This window comes from Python bivittatus, unplaced genomic scaffold (assembly GCF_059951505.1).
Source record: "Python bivittatus isolate LINGU-HERP-01145 unplaced genomic scaffold, Pbiv_v1 ctg000080_np1212, whole genome shotgun sequence".
NCBI lineage: Eukaryota > Metazoa > Chordata > Lepidosauria > Squamata > Pythonidae > Python > Python bivittatus.
The window spans coordinates 11,420,441-11,438,028 of record NW_028277035.1 but is presented as its reverse complement, the minus strand read 5'-3'; the positions used below and the strand labels follow the sequence as shown (position 1 = coordinate 11,438,028).

Here is a 17,588-nt window from a genome sequence, read left to right as displayed (position 1 = left end):
ATTATCAGACTGCATTATGTCAGCGAAACAAAGCCCTTTCAAAGCCCTTTAGCCAGTGTAGCATTCAATGGGTAAAAGATCTTTATTGCATAGAATGTGTCCTAAATGGCTCTCTTGCTCTCTGCTGCTTGCTTAATGAGAAGAGGGTTTATAGAATGCTTTGTACTGCACAAAAAGATTCCCACCTACTTTAAGAGATTCCAAGATTTCATCATGCCTAAATGAGAACCAAAGAAGTAATTTTTATTATCTTATCATTGATCTGCAAGGGAGGATTTGATACCTTGTGGGCTGCTCTGGGTCAGGTGTAGTTGCTATGAAGTTCTTCGATCAGTCCCATATCCTCATACATCACAGTAGGATTTTATAGGTTAATATACTAAGTGTATGTGACCCGAAAATATGCTTCTTGCTTAAAGTCACTATTTACAAATCATCTCATCTTAGACACATGCAGATGTGATGGACATTTACTGTTCGTGCCTGAGATGTCTTCCAATTATCCAGAATTAGCATTCCCCTTGCCAATGATGGCACTTACGTTGATTTCCAGTGAACCTAAATGACATATTCATGTTCATTAGCTAATTTTTGCATGACAATAACTTCTGGACAATTCCCTACACTACAAAGATATTGCCAGTATATAAATTTATAAACATACAAAGGGCTTTTCCTTACTTGGGCCTTTCCTTACTTGCACCTAACCCTACCCTGGTTAGGGCAAGGTTCCCAAATGTTGTTTTAATCTTGTCCCAAGACCATGAGAGAAACAGGCTTAAATTGTCCTTAGCTATGTTAGTGTTAGAGGAGTTATTTCCCCTCCTTATTCTAATATAATACAAAATTGGTTCGACCTTCTCATCCATTACTTTGGAGGGAAGTTAGGTGACTTCAGTGACAAAAGGGAGGGAATAGAGACATGATTAGGTTTGGCAATGGAAATGGCAAATTTAGTACCAGCCACTATAGACTTATGCATCTCCCAGCCATTGCTGAGATGATATAAAGGCTGTTCTCATTATTGCATTGGTTATGTTCTCAGGATAACTTGAACCACAAACTACCCAAGGGCAATTTACACTGGTATGATGTGTAAACATAGCCTGTGTATTACTTTATGGTTAGGTATGTCATGCAAATTGAGTTAACCATGGAAAAATGTAATTCAATCACAGTCAGTGAACTGTTACAAATTCAAATTCCTTTGTCCTTTTCAGTAAGATTTTTTAAAAAATCAGAATATTAATTCGATGTAAAATTTGCTCTAGCTTCCCACATTATGGTTTGTTGAGCAAGGCTTACTGAATCAACAAACATAGCTGGATTCACATATCATGTGAAGTCATTATGTCCCTTGGTTTCTTTGGTGTTCTGTTTAGAAAGAGCTATAGGAAGTCTAGATACAGTTAGAGGTTGCAGCCTATATATATAACTGATAGACGAATAGAGCGAAAGAAACGTACAGGCTAGAGGACATGGAAAAGATTTTTCTGAGGTAAAAGTCCCCAGAAAATGGTTTACAGTATTTATTCTGCGCATTGAACACCAAGGGTTCTGTTACTGTTTCGGAAAGCAGTATTGTCAATACACAACTTTGGTATTTAAAAGACTTAAATGTATTAAGTTCCTTGTATTTATGTTTTCAGTGATTTAAAAGAAATCCAAAGGCCCTTTCCCATTTAATTTCTGGCAATGAATGTATAGAAGAGTAGGTTTGTATAAACTAGTGTTTCTTATACTTTTTTCTCTCTCAGGACCCCTTCCCACTTTTAAAAATTATGGAGGACCACAAAAGAGCTTTCGTTTGTATGAGTTATATTTATCGATATTTACCCAATTAAAAATTAAAATTGACACATTCATTGCCACTACCACTGCTCATGATTTTGATATTGTATTATTTTTCAACATATTACAAGGGAAACTAGCTTTGGTCCACACAATGTAGTTTGCTGTGTTTTGATTCAGGCCTGATTCACACGCATGGCAAAAGTAAAGACATCTTGTTATAGCGTAGTTGATATATGCGTTATGGCTTATTCAACAGCCGTGGGTTAGCATGATGTGTGAATGCAACCGTTTCAGTCGCAGAAGATGCTCACCAACGAAGTTAACCGTGGGTTCTTGCTTTACCCCAGGATTCTGGCTTCTCCCGAACTATAATTTTACAAACTGGGTTCCGCATGCGAACCCAGGCAAAAAGCAACTGTTCAAGGCCCGTTTTCCTTTCCCTCAAAGCCGCAGGGCTGTACGCAGCCGCTGGATCCTCCGGAGGCACCGCCTTCGCCCGAGCCGGGCTTTCCCCTTCCGGGCGCTCAGCAACGCTGTGGCGCTTCAATTGGCGGGGTGGGTGGCTCGGGCAGCGCAGGAGGGGTGAGGCTTGTGACTCTCGGGTGCCTCGGGCTCCGCGGAGGGGTGCGGGGTCGTAGCGTAGCCCGCTTTTCCAGGACCTCTTGCGATGGAGGCGGCTTTGCGGCGGGAACTTGGCACCTCGGTGCTGCGGCCTGCGGGGCACTCGGGGGGAGGCTGCATCAGCCACGGCGAGAGTTTCCACACTGATCACGGGAAGGTCTACGTGAAGTGCAATGCCAAGGCCGAGGTGGGAGGACACAAGCGGGGTAGAAGCGGGGTAGTAGCGGGGATCTTAGGCTGGAAGAGGGCAGGAGAGGTTCGTGCGCGGTGGGCGAAGGAGCGCCTACGCCGGGTGGTTGGTTGAGATTTGTTTTCTGCTAAGGCTCCTCCTGAATGTACCTTCCTCAACCGAGGCTTTTCCTTGCAACGGAGGGAGCGCGAGAGGGGCATGCACGGAGGACTCTTCTGGGCTTGCAGGTTGGCAGACCTGTGTTGCCCTGAAGAAAAAAAGGGGGGGGGTATTCATAATGCTTTTCGTCTGGGCCTCGGGTTTTCCCGGGGCCTGTCATTAATTTTTTTTGTGTTGACAAAATCCAGCAAACTGGGTTAATAGAGTAAGCCATGATGTCCTATACACATAAGGCTTTTCCACACTTGCACCTCTCACACAAACACGTCCTGGCCATGTCTGTTTTTCTGCTGTGTCTCTTCGAGGGTTACCTTTGTCTAGTCCCCAGCCATTAAGGAGGCAGGCTTAAGCTGTCCTTAGTTGTATTAGTCTTTTCTACTGTATTCAGATACTGTCTCTTCCCAAAAAATATTACTGGGAAGAGAAGCAACAGAAGTAGGATAGCAAGATTCATGCTGGTATACTTTTCTGCCAACTCATGGATGGATGGATAGCATTTAAACTCAGCAGTGAAGAATTTTTTAAAAAAATATTTATTAGATTTAAGGCCATCTGACTCCAGAACAACTCTGGGTGGCTTACATGGCCATGGGGCCTGTTCAGTACAGTATAGTACCCTAACCTATGGCTCAGAAAAACGGGTGTTTTTGAGAATACAGATTTATGCAAGATTCCTTAGTTGTGTTGCACAGTGTTGAATTATGGTTTACTTAACCAGTTTGCTGAATTTGCCTAAAAGAATTGTGAAAGAACTCTTTAGTTTGTACTAAGCACTTTGAATCCAATTTTTGTTTCTAGTGAGATATGAAACAATAAACAGGAGTGTCTTTAATCACCAGCAGAGTGCTGTCTTGCTAAGTAATCACAAGAAGATTGAATAGATCTTCCATGCATTGGGAGTTTTTCCTGTGGTACTATTGATGGACAACTTTTCTTAAAAAGATCTTTGCTAACTAAGCAGAAGAGTCTTGGCCACCATTTAGTGGTTATCCAGTTATTTGGTTATTTGTGCAGCTGAGATGCAGCCCTAGGATAAGTACTATTGAAGAGTTGGATTTTGAGAAAGGTTAGCTGTAGGAACTATAAACTAGTCTACGAACATAACAGGAGAGGAAGCAGGAAGGCAGAACTTCCTGGGACCAGTGGACACTGGGAAGATTTCCCAGCAGCACAGGCTGCAGAAATGCAAAAGTTGAGTCCTTTGAATTTCAATTATATGTGTTAAGCCAGGGATGGATTAGTAAATTTCTGGGGTTTGTACTCTGTAGATCTAAGAGGACCATGGTCATTTGAACCAGTAGATTAGCCTAAAGATTTAGCTGCTGCCTGTGAGATCTGCTTGCCTGGTGAATTCAATCCTTTTTGTACTTACATAGGTTTTCTGTTTGTTTCATTCTAGTTATCTCTTCCCCACTCCCTGTCTCTGTCCAGTTTTGTTCCTCTTTTTCTCCTTCCTTCCCAGTGCAGCTTGCATGTATCTTTGTGTGAGTGGTTTGTATGTGCAAAGGAGATCCATTAATTTTACAAATGGCATATTTCATTTTATAGGCAATTAATTTTAATCAGTAGTTATTCCATTCCTGTAACTGAATTCTTTTGTCCTGATTGCCCATTTTCTTGGAGTGTAACTTCTGGCATTTATTTATGTACGCAAGTCTTTGAATCAATTTTTGACTTCTGGTGGCTACCTAGACAAGTCCCTGCAGTTTTCTTGGCAAGGTTTTTCAGAAGTGGTTTGCCATTGCCTCCTCCCTAGGGCTGAGACTGGCCCAAGGTCACCCAGTTGGGTTTGTGCCTAAGGCAGGACTAGAAATCAGAGTCTCCTGGTTTCTAGCTTGGTGCCGTAACCATATACCAAACTAGCTCTTTCTAGCAATATGTGTGTGCAGATATACACGTGTGATTCTTGCACACCTTAATGAGATGGGGAGAAATCTCCGGCCTTGGATTTTGTTGAAGTTGGCTGCCTTAGATTTACAAGGCAGGGAAGCTGGCATTGCGCATTACTTGTTTTGTGTTTATTTTATTCTGGCCACTCTTGCTTTTGTAAGGAGTCCTCTTAACTTTAAAATCATCTTTGTTTTGGGCTTATAGGGATACCTGACAGGGAAAGGAATAGAAAATGAAACCAGAATGTGAGCAGAACACATTCCTGTAATCCTGAAGAATTGGGAATACAGTAGGTTTCTGGTCCCTGAAGTGTATCTTCTGTTCAGTAAAACCTGATCATGATAGCATGCAATAAAAGAGATCCATTGGGAAATAATTTAATGAAGTTCCTATACTTGTGGATAAGCATGTAAAATGAAATAATATAGCAAAAAATAGAAGGCCTTGGTTGTGTGAATGAAATCACATTATAAGAAATTTCAGCCTTGAAGATGTGAAGGAGAGCATGTCTAAAATCTGCAGAATCATCAGATTAGTAAATATATAATCTTTTTTTTTAAGGATTGTCTTCCTTTTCTGTAGCTTTTAGATTGTCTTTTCAACTTGAATTTTCACATACTGAACAAGAATATAATATTGTATTGTAGCTAAATGCACTTGTACAAAAACAGGTAGATAATGTTGTTTTAAAATCTGGAATATATTAATGACTCACAAATGATAATGGTGGATTATTCTTAGTCTTTTGTCCTTTTTCCTGCTGTCTGTTAGAAGCTGCCTATTTTGGGTAGTTATGTTTCCACAAAGCTGTCTTTTTCTACTGTGTTTTACAGAAATGTCCCATCTACTAAATAAACATTCAGTTTTAAAACTTAGCACTTATCTCTTCAATGTAATCTGACAGCAGGGTCATAAATTTAACTGTGCAATATGGCATTCTTATTTATTCTGAGAAAAAATAAGTGATTTGTGAGAAAATTACTGTATTAGTTTTTAAATGTAAAACTATTAAAAAGAAAAGGGCTACTGTTCAATATGGGGGAAAATATTTAATAGCTTTTTCTTATTATATTTGATAGGCCAGAAGAATGTTTGATGGAGAAATGGCAAGTTTAACTACTATTCTACAAACACAGACAGTGAAAGTTCCTAAACCTATAAAAGTTATTGATTTACCAGAAGGTGGTGCTTTATTTGTGATGGAACACTTGGACATGAGAAGTCTCAATAGGTAAAGTCCTGAGGACAAAAATGTATGATATTTAAAAATAAGTTAGTAATAAACCAGCTTTAGACTGTGCTTGTATGACTCTGAGTCACAGATTAGGCAACTACAATTTAGCTTACTTTGACAGACAGATATATCTCTTATAGTAAGCTTATGGTTCATTGTGGGAACAAAGAAAATTGGGTTAATTGGTTAAACTGTGGCTAAGTTAATCTTGGGAGTGCTGTACATAGTCTCAGTTGTTCAGCAGTTAACTGAAAATTAACCAAATATTGGACATGTTTTAGATTCTCAGGAAGTTTTCATACTAGAATACTGTAGAAAATAAATAAAGGATGGGGAGATGTGGCTGCTGAAGCCATGGAGCCAAGGCTTTGGCAGTTCACTGCTAGGCAGGCCAGCAGTCCTGAGTCACTGATGGCTAGAGCTGATCCATTGAGGTTTGTGAAATGCAACCTAAAAGAGAGCATTAATAAGGAACCAGAATATATGGGTGATCTGTACCCAAGTTATACAGCATTTTTAAAGCTTTTATATAACTGAGAAAAATATTTGCAGTAAATAACTAAAATAATGAATTACTAGTTTGAGTGCCCTATAATTAAATAGGAAAATATATCTATTACATTTTATTAAAAATATTGAAGGCTACTAACAGTACTATAATACAGTGGTACCTCGGGATACGAACTTGCCTCTACTTACGAACCGGATCCGCGGCCATTTTCCCTGCTGCCACGCGGTCGCGGCTTCCTGTGGGCGAGGTCGCGGTAGCAAGGAGACATTCGGTGAGGCTTGTGGTGTGTTTTGCGGTGTTTTGCGAAGGTTTTTGATGTGCGTGTTAGCATGGCTCCAAAGAAAATGCAGAGCAGGCTTGGCAGGAGTAAGGCTCTGAAGAGAAAATTGCCTCGGGTTGCGACCAAATTCGGGCGGAGGGCAGAACGGATTAACCGGATTTACACTGAACCCTATGGGGAAATTTGCCTCGGGTTGCGACCAAATTCGGAGGGCGGAACGGATTAACTGGATTTACATTGAACCCTATGGGGAACTTTACCTCGACTTGAGACCAACTCGAGTTGCAACCAGAGTCATGGAACGGATTAAGTTCGTATCCCGAGGTACCACTGTAATTAAGTTTTGAAACAATAATATAGAAAGATCAAAAGATAAATCCTCAGTGTAAGACTGAACCAGAACCAGGGTATTAACATTTGTCATTTCAACAAAAAAACAAATTGTTGTTCAAATTGCCAATTTGGCACTTGCTACTAAGAATAATTTATTTTGACTTCTTAGACATGCAGAAAAACTTGGGATTCAACTGGCTGATCTTCATCTTCATAATCAAAAGCTTGGGGAGAAGTTGAAGAAAGATGCAAACGCTATTGGTAAATGGTTCAGTTGTTTGAGAATTCCTAAATCCCAGAAATTTAAGAGCTATATGTTGAACTGTTAATGCTTCCAACAGCTTTGCTTTACCTCCTACAAAACCTGGTTGTACAGGCCTAGAAAATCCCTTTTTTGTGAATAGAAAGACAATCAAAATAGCAACAAGGTTATTCTTTGTCAATATGATTTCAGTAAGAACCATCTTTTAAATGTGCAGTATTCCTTAGTGTTGGATATCTCATTTCATTGTTAACATGGATGATGGATATTGAAGAGCAATATTTATATAGTTTTAGATACACAAAAATATGTAGCCTGAACTCATTTAGCTACAATCTCAGTTATTTCTGTATCCATTTAGAAGATTTAGATCCATTTAGAACAGCAAAACGATCTGGTATCTGTGGTAGTAGTAAACTATACCTCTTTTTCTATTCAAGGTAAAAGTGAAGATCAAATGGATATTCACTTTGTGGAAGAGTTTGGCTTCAATTCTGTCACTTGTTGTGGTTATCTTCCACAGGTAGGCTTTCCTCTAATGTCTTCTTTTGCTCTGCAAAATCTTGTTTTGTTACTCTCCATATACACTTACTGGTCTGCAACTCCTTAAAGCAGCCCTGCCTTTTCCTGGGATCATGTGATTACTTCTGCAGCTGCTGACTGAATGTGAGAAGAGACATATTTGGCTCAAGGAGTTGCAGAGAGGTGCAGTGTTTATACCCTCATTTACACTGAAGCACCTATTTCAAAAAGTGCTGCATAGCAATAATACACATATATATTAGGGATGTGTGGCACTTTGGTTCCAAATGAGAAAGGGGGCTTCTCAATGGTGTGGGCACAGACACCACACCTGTAGGTGACGCCTTAAAGAAGCTATCTTTTTTTGGGCACACATGGTAGCTGTATGATCCTAAGAAAATGTATTTGAGTTGAGGTGCTAAGCGTGTATCCATACCTGCTCCAAAGCACTTTTTCACACCCTGCTGGCTCCTCAGCTCAGGGCTTTGTGTATTTTGGGGGGGGGGGGGGGATTGCCAGGCTATGAGCACAGAAAAGAAATGCAGATTTTTAAAGGATGCACTGACAAGTGTGCCACTGTGCCCATGCTCACTTTGAAGCAGTGTATATTTTGCATGTGGTGTGAGTGAATGAATAATTTAAGAGATAATTTAAGGAAGTATAATTTGGTATAAATATGCCAGTCCAGTATTACTGTAGTATCATGAATATATTATCTGATCATCATTCTGGGCTAACAGAATAACAGATGTCATTGCTACTGCTTCTCTGACAACAGATGTACCTTGCATTGAAGGGGATGATATTAGCAATAGCTAATTAATGCAGCAGAGTCCAAAATGTGATGCTACTGTGCCAGGATGTACTGTTTACAGATGGTACAGAGCTGATCACCTTCTTAAAATTAGCCAAGCTTTGGATGCTACTTAGGATGTTACTTTACCAATAGTAGCCCAATGGCAACCATCCAAAATCTTAGAGAATGATTATTTAAAATATTAGGAATTACTGAGATGGTGTATAGGGAAAGAAACAAGCAAAATGTTCAGTCTGATTTCTTCTTGGAATTTATTCCCCAAAAATGTTTTTGAGTTGGGAAATAAGTTCATATTTGTTGATTAGTAGTATAAAGGCTACAGATGTGTAAAGACTACAAAAATCTGTTTAAAATATACAGTGTAATGGAAATGATTATGTTCATATGATGAAAAAATGTAGCTAAGAGCAACAACAACAACAACAAAGACTTTATTTACAGGTTAATGACTGGCAACAGGACTGGGTAAATTTCTTTACTAGGCAACGAATTCAGCCTCAGATGGATTTGATTGAGAAGAATTCAGGAGACAGAGAAGCAAGAGAGCTTTGGGCTCAACTCCAGGTAGTGATGCTCTATGGAAATTCTAAATGGAATTGTCATATTTCTCTAAGTGATGCATATTTTCAAAGCAATATAGAGTTTCCATGCTATACTTGTATGAAACACTGGGTTCTCTACACAAACTGGTTAATGAGTTTCCTTTACTTTTAGTACTTTCTACCAGTTATCTTAACCTTATAAGAAGTGAAACATGAAAACCATTTCCTTTTTAAGATCTAGTCTCTCAAATCTATTATGAATAATAATTGAATTATTGGGGCAGATTTCCATTACAGTGGTTAAAACTGGTGTAGGTGCTACTTCTTAAACATTTTTACTTGTGAGTTCTTACAAGGCTTTTTATTCTGGGTTTTGCAGTGCAGCACATTCGTAACACATTCTATAGAATCTAGTTAAAAGTAACTTCTGTTGAATTCTATGTGGCTTATTTATAGATAAGAAGATTTTAGCTTGCAGCTTAATATTCTTTCCTTAGTAGCCCTTTTTTGTAATTAATATTTTGTTACTTTGTTATTATGAAGAACCCATATAATAATGCTGTTCTCTAAGGGGTGTGTGTGTGGGGGGGTGTTCCTATTTTTTGAAAGACCTGACTGAAGATTATTTTTTGGATTTAGAATAGTAGAATATAAATAATAATTTCAGCACCAAACTGGTCAGACTGACAGAGTGATAGTGGTTGACCTAGAAAGGATAATGTTTTATGAGTGACTTACATTGCTTATTCTATTAATTACCCAGTGACGTTTATATGCTTGAAATTCTGCCTTTTTCCCCTTCATTAATATTGTTGTTTTTTTTACTATGGCCTGTGGACAAATAATAAACATACATTTGTTTCATTTTTAAATAAATCATATATGTGTGTATAGTATCTGTAGATAGATAGATACACACACATACACATATGCATATATATACACACACAGACACACATATATACAAGTATATAACAAAGTGAACTGCCCTTAAAGCCTAGTAAATAAGGTAGAGAATTGCACACTAACCCCCCCTCCAGAATCACCAAGTATACAATAGACTAGGACTGCATTCATATAACATGCTATAACAAAGTATTTTTTAGTAAACTAACAAACTGCTGCTTTTGCATTCATATTATTATGTAAATAAGAGGGAAAATGTTTGTTCCTGCTGTGGTTTAAATGTTAAAAAAGTCTTTGGTGATATTAAATTTAAAAATTGAAGTACTTTCTGCCATGTTAAGTGATTTACAGTCAAGAATTACACAGCATGTAAAGCCAGAAACGTAGGTTGCTTGTTTGGGACTTAGTGTGTTGTGTGAATTTACCTAGTCTGGGCTGCAAACCATTATTATGTGAACTTAGCTGGGTGAAATTTAATAAACCCTGGTTAAACAAATCATAGCTTAGCATGTTATATGAATGCAGTCCTAGTCTACTGTATACTTGGTGATTCTGGAGCGGGGGGTTAGTGTGCAATTCTCTACCTTATTTACTAGGCTTTAAGGGCAGTTCAACCTCAATTTTGAACCATTTTACCTGTTTGTAATGCTACATGCATTTTTTCTCACCAAAGAAAATCCAATAAAAACAGTAAAACTGTAAGTTGTCTTTTTAATGGTACTGCTAGGAGGAGTACTGCAATTAGGTGCGCCTACAGGCATCTCTTTCTGCTTAAAGTTCCACAGTTAAATGTCTAGTAAAATAACAGATGAAGATGTCTTTTTTTTCCCTCCAGCCCAGCTTATTGTTTGTTTCTCTTCCTTTTCTAGCTGAAGATACCCAGTTTGTTTGGTGAACTGAAAATAGTTCCTGCTCTTTTGCATGGGGATCTGTGGGGAGGGAATGTAGCTGAAGATGATTCTGGGCCAGTTATCTTTGATCCTGCCTCTTTCTATGGTCACTCTGAGTATGAGTTAGCAATTGCTGGGATGTTTGGTGGTTTCAGTGGTTCCTTTTATTCTGCTTACCACAGTAAAATCCCCAAAGCAGCAGGTTTTGATAAACGGCTCAAGCTCTACCAACTGTTTCACTACATGAACCATTGGAATCATTTTGGTGGAGGCTACAGAGGGTCATCTATAAATATTATGAAAAATCTGGTGAAATGATTTATTGTGAAATTTTAACTCTGCTTGGAAAAATACATGGCTTTTCAGCTGCAGTGATCTGTGATGCTTATTTATTAGAGTTATATCCCCCCTTTCATCCAGGAGCCCAAGGTGATGTGCATAGCCCTCCTTCCAATTTTTACTCAGGAGAGAGAGGGAGAGGTAATGATTAGCCCAAAGTCGCCTAGTGAGCTTCCATGGGTAAGGTTCCTAATCCCACTCCAACATCTTAATTGCTACTTTACACTGGTTATAATCTGAAGTATTATCCTCTTTCCATAACTGAAGATCAAGCTTGGTGTCCTGGTAACTGCAGTTTATTAAAGAGCTGCCTGAGGGGGAAATAAGCTGAGATTTGCATGAAGGAGTTTTTGATGTTGAGATGACAAGATAGAATTGATTTAGTAGATTGCAATAGAGAAAACTGCTCTTGAGACAATAGTTTAGGATACATGTTTTGCCAGCAAGGGTAGAAGGGGCAAAAAAACTATGGTGGGCCTTTAGTTCAGGTCATGTGTTACCAACAATGATCATAAAGATGCAGTCAGAGATCTTAGTGATCTTTCTTTCATAACACTGTACGCATGAACGTATTGGGAATTTTCTTACTGTGCTATGTAACTAGATTACTCTCAGTATTTGTAATATAATTTGTATTTCAGTATTATCATTATAGTTGCATTTACATTAGATGCATCTCTTTAGCCTAAGCTAAAATTAGAATATACGGGAGTGCAGCCTAAGTGGCTTTTGTTGTTTCTTCAGTGAGCGTTCTTAGCATGGCTCTGGTTGTCAAAATTCTTTGCCTGTAGGACTCTGCCTGAATCTTCCAAGCACACCACAACTTGTAGTGACCTGGTTTTCCTTCTGTAAGGCTTCAGCTAGTGTCTGTTCCTAACTACCACACTCTTGACTTAATCTTGTGATGTACAGTGTACGTTCTTGGACTAAGTTTATTTATAGGCAGCTGTAGCTATTTCAGGGTTACTTTCTTGTGGCTGTTGGGTGGAGTCCATGCCTTATAGTAGCCATTCAGCTGAGCTGGGACCGGAAACCCTAGCCAATCATTGCTGTGCTGGCTCATAAATCTTGGGATTGTATACTGTCCACAAGGTATGAGGTTAGAATAGGCTCTCTTAGTGATTTTTGCAGTATGTTCTGAACTACTTTAGAGTATTGATAAAAATGAAGTAACCTTTGTGCTGGTAAAACACTAAATACTGAATACTACTTAATATTAATATTATAGGGTAGGACCATATAGATTATGAGGAAGGAATTATAATACCACATCTCCTTCTATTGTAATCCCTTGGTTGTCTGCAATATCTTGCAACCAGTTAGGCTGGTAGTCTTTCCATAGAATGCTTATGACTTAACTGCTGCTGAGCTACAGCAAAAATATGGTTATTTCCCATCTGCCCACCTCCCAAATACAAAATTTTCCTGTTGGAGAAAAAAAAAAATTTCTTGATTTTTGTCTGTCACTTAAAGCACAAAGTCTAACTAAAAAAGTGGAAAAAATAATTCTAATCCAGATTGCAGTAGCACATTATTTCTATTGAATCTTTTAGTACTGAAAAAGTGTTTAAGTTGTTTCTTCTTTAGTCAGGCAGAGACTTACTGTACCGGACAGATTGAGAGAATTAATTTTAGCTATATTTCTGTGTCCAGTGGCAGTTCCCTTTGTGTGGATTGTTTAACGGGAAGACTAGAAAGAGGAGAGGGAAAAGTGTTACTATTACTAATTCTCTTTAGTTCTTGCAATTGCATGATTCCTGTTAGCTCTTGTTTCTGGAGTGCAGCAGGAGGAATGCTGAATCATTATACTTAATATTTGAAAAAGTATACTGGAAATATCCTGAAAATGATTTACAACAACTGTAAAATGCTGATGAAGAGTTTTGTAAAAGGTAGTAAATAGAACTCCTTAAACATTTCAGACCAAAGTAATATTTGGACCTGCGTGGAAGGACATGCATGAAAATACACTATATGTAGAGATACCAAAAGATTGCATTTAATGTACTGGAGAAGATGTGTCTATGGCAAACAATTAGAATATCAATTTTGCTCTTTCAGATGTTGCTTTTTGGTGGCTCTTCATTCTAAATCACCAGGTAGGTAGAGAGGCATGATTACTAGAATGTATGTTCATGCAGAAATTGGAATGTTTTTGATGGCTTTGAATTAACATTATTTGGGAAAAAAATATTACACTAATTTTTAAAAATTCCAATAGACTGTGTGTTTCCCTGCTTTCTCATTTTCCATAATATTACTGGCTGTTCTGAGTTTAAAGAAGAATATTACTCATGGGTGCTGTTTGTCATCTTTTGTTATTGTTGAAATAAAATATGTTCCTGAGCATTTCACTTTTATAAAATTAATCCTAGTTTTTTATTCTTTTTTCTCTGTTTGGAATTATAAATTCACCATCCATTTTCTTGAAATATTTGGACAAACATACAACTTAGAATAATTCACAGTGTACCCACTTGTATGTTGTAAGCCTTCAGAGGCGTGGCTTATCTGTCCATTTGTTTTCAACCTTTTTGTCTAACATTTGTAATTGAAATAGTGTGAATTTCCCGAAATCATCATGGAGAGTTCTAGCATGACATGTATGTAACTTAAAAAAGTCATGTTCGCTTCTAAGCAAAGTCTATAAGTACTATGGAATAACTCAGCAGTAAAAGAAGAGTGATCATTTAACATGCAAATAACTGGACATTTGTCAAAGAACTCCAACTTGGTTACATTTGACTTGAGCAAACTTTCAAAAAAGAGAATTAGTAAAAAGTTAAAAGCAAGAGCTAAGTCTCTCCATAATGCTTGAAGATTATTCTAAACTACTGTAATGAAAAGTATCTTGTGTTCAAGAAGAATGCTACAAAATTGTTTCGGGGAAGAAATGGTGGACTGAAGACTGCTCCATGAAAAGTGGAGCCAACGACCATGGCAGAATGAAGAGCTGGTGAATAGACCAGTTATTTGACACCTCTCTGGACAAGGAGAGAGCTTGAGATTACCCACAAATGCTCCAGACAGCTGTTCCTCATGAGAAGACCGCAAAATAGCGGTCTCTGTCGGGTTTAGAGCTCTGGAAGACAAGGGAATAGTCATTTTGCTCAAACAAGGAGTTGAAGCAGAAGCGAGTGCACCAAGGCAGGAGAAGTGTGAGATCCTCGCCTAACAATGGCGCACTCCTCGTCTAATGACCACAACTGGGACTACTGGAACTGCCATTACTAAGCAGTGCAGTCATGCTGTTTTGATAAACGATCACGTGGCTTAGCAATGGAAATTCTGGTCCCAATTAGGATCGTTAAGCAAGTCACTTGTTTTGTGAGATGGGCAGCTATATAAAATTGACAAATAAAAAATATTGAAAGATATTTTTGAACAATGGACCCAGAAGTTAATTTTAAGAGTACCTGCTTCTATAGATAGACTGTGTTTAAAAGATGTTATGGAAGAGGAACAAGTTTTACCTGATAAGATTGAGACTGATTTGAAAGTAGACTTACAAATGACAGGCTATAAGAATGACATGGAAAAAGATGTTATACTGGACAAACAAAAGAAACCTGCTGATGTCTTAATAATTAAAAGGGATATACAAATAACAAACCAAGAGAATAACTTGGATAATTTTCCTATATTGGATTTACAAAAGAGGCTTATCAAAGTTTTGAATTTTGTGAGAAGGGACAAAGAAAAAATGAAAAATCAAGTTCAACATATTTGAAGGGACTAAAAATCAAGATTGTTAGAAGTACAAGGAAGGAATTTAAAGTTGGCTTATTTGATCAAGGTTAAAATAGATAAATTGTTATCTTTGGTAACCCTTAATGGACTTTTGCTGACGACAGAACAGAAATGACGCTATATGGATTTGTTTATAGATAAGAGATAGGATATGGGAAGAAGAGATCATTTGTATTTTAAGAGAAGGTTATAAGTTACTAAAATTTGTTCTTGTGATGAAGGGGGAAGACCTTTGTTTCTTTTATTTTTCTTTATTATAGTCTTATTTTTTCTTTTCTATTTCTATTTTTTTTTATGCACTTTTAATTTTTTCTTTTTCTTTTCTTTTTTTAGTTTATTAGTTTTTACTGTTGTAATCTTTAATAAAATTACTGTTAAAAATGCTACAAAATTGGATAGTGGGCCAGAACAGGGAAGCTGTTAAAGACAAGGAGACTTCTTTCAACAAATTGATGTCTTGCCGAAGTAGAATGGAAAAGAAAAACAAAAAAAGCTGTTGATAAAAAATAAACTCAAGGAACAGACAAGAACTTAAAGAAAAATATATTCAAAGCAGGCAACCAACCAGGGAGCCAGTCAATTAAGAGACATTAAATGTGTACTAAAGATAGGTTGAAAGATTGCAGAGAAATGAAATGCATTCATGTCTGATTTTATTACTGATGATGTATGACAGACATGCTTTTTCAGGGGAAAAACCAGATGAAGTAGGTAACAAGATATTCTAGGTCTAATCAATACTTTAAAAATAAATCCTCAGACACAGGTGATAACTATATGAGGATTTGTAACTCAAATATGAAATTGCTTATTTTTGTCAGAAGATCAACTTCTATGCAAAGGGGGCATTCTGATAATGCAATAAAATGCTCATGGAGTTCAGAATTGTATTCTAGTGGCATTTGAAATGAAGCCATACTTTTAAAGTTGGGTTTTCATGATAGAAATAAATGATAACATTGGAGTTGTACCTATTTTCTACTCCTTGGTATCAGATAGTTAATAAAAAGAATATTAGGAATAAGGAATAAACATAAGGATTAGGAAGTATGATAGATGGAGTTAGGATAAATATTTTTGTATGTTTTTTAAAGTTATTTTGTATATTGCTTTTGTAACCAATAATAGAGATACCCCTATATGAATAAAAGAAAATCCTGCTCATCTTTACGCTTTACTTTGTAACATTCAAAAACCAGCCTCTGACATAGATGGAATCTTGTATGATAATAACTCCTTTTGATTACTGGCTGCAAAGAACAAGAAAACATTCCTTTACTGTGTGCTCAATATCTGACTGCACTTTTGGCCAATTCATAAAGTTCTTAGCACATGTCCTTGATCTTTATATGTTGATGTGAAACATGCAACCAACCCAGCAATCTTACCTCACTGAGGTAGGAAGCACTACCTTTTCTCCATAATCTACAGTACTATCCTAACATTTGTAATTACAGTGGGGCAAAAAAGTATTTAGTCAGCCAACAATTGTGCAAGTTCTCCCACTTAAAAAGATGAGAGAGGCCTGTAATTTTCTTCATAGGTATACCTCAACTATGAGAGACAAAATGGGGGGGGGAAATCCAGAAAAATCACATTGTCTGATTTGTAAAGAATTTATTTGCAAATCATGGTGGAAAATAAGTATTTGGTCAATATCAAAAGTTCATCTCAATACTTTGTTATATATCCTTTGTCAGCAATGACAGAGGTCAAATGTTTTCTGTAAGTCTTCACACACTGTTGCTGGTATTTTGGCCCATTCCTCCATGCAGATCTCCTCTAGAGCAGTGATGTTTTGGGGCTGTCGCTGGGCAACACGGACTTTCAACTCCCTCCAAAGGTTTTCCATGGGGTTGAGATCTGGAGACTGGCTAGGCCACTCCAGGACCTTGAAATGCTTCTTATGAAGCCACTCCTTTGTTGCCCGGGCGGTGTGTTTGGGATCATTGTCATGCTGAAAGACCCAGCTACGTTTCATCTTCAATGCCCTTGCTGATGGAAGGGTGTTCACTCAAAATCTCACGATACATGGCCCCATTCATTCTTTCCTTTACACGGATCAGTCGTCCTGGTCCCTTTGCAGAAAAACAGCCCCAAAGCATGATGTTTCCACCCCCATGCTTCACAGTAGGTATGGTGTTCTTTGGATGCAACTCAGCATCCTCTCTCCTCCAAACACGAGTTTAGTTTAGACCAAAACGTTCTACTTTGGTTTCATCTGACCATATGACATTCTCCCAATCCTCTTCTGGATCATCCAAATGCTCTCTAGCAAACTTCAGACGGGCCCAGACATGTACTGGCTTAAGCAGGGGGACACGTCTGGCACTGCGGGATTTGAGTCCCTGGCGGCGTAGTGTGTTACTGATGGTAGCCTTTGTTACTTTGGTCCCAGCTCTCTGCAGATCATTCACTAGGTCCCCCCGTGTGGTTCTGGGATTTTTGCTCACTGTTCTTGTGATCATTTTGACCCCATGGGGTGAGATCTTGCGTGGAACCCCAGATCGAGGGAGATTATCAGTGGTCTTGTATGTCTTCCATTTTC

The 17,588-nt window shown here is 38.0% G+C and overlaps 1 protein-coding gene across 2 annotated transcripts; it reads left to right on the top strand.

Moving 5' to 3' along the window:
* Window positions 1-2,355: 2,355 nt before the first annotated feature.
* On the top strand, window positions 2,356-15,333 carry FN3KRP (fructosamine 3 kinase related protein). 2 transcript variants are annotated; one of them, XR_015794701.1, is made up of 7 exons: window positions 2,356-2,602; window positions 5,734-5,885; window positions 7,182-7,273; window positions 7,715-7,797; window positions 9,055-9,177; window positions 10,931-11,470; window positions 13,352-15,333. XR_015794701.1 is itself a non-coding variant. In XM_007433885.4 (6 exons), exons 1-6 carry the CDS (start codon window positions 2,462-2,464, stop codon window positions 11,267-11,269), a joined length of 930 nt encoding a protein of 309 aa, XP_007433947.1. In that variant the 5' UTR covers window positions 2,356-2,461; the 3' UTR covers window positions 11,270-15,333. The 2 variants fall into 2 exon arrangements, 1 of the variants encoding a protein (XP_007433947.1); XM_007433885.4 differs by having other exon boundaries at window positions 10,931-15,333.
* Window positions 15,334-17,588: the final 2,255 nt, after the last annotated feature.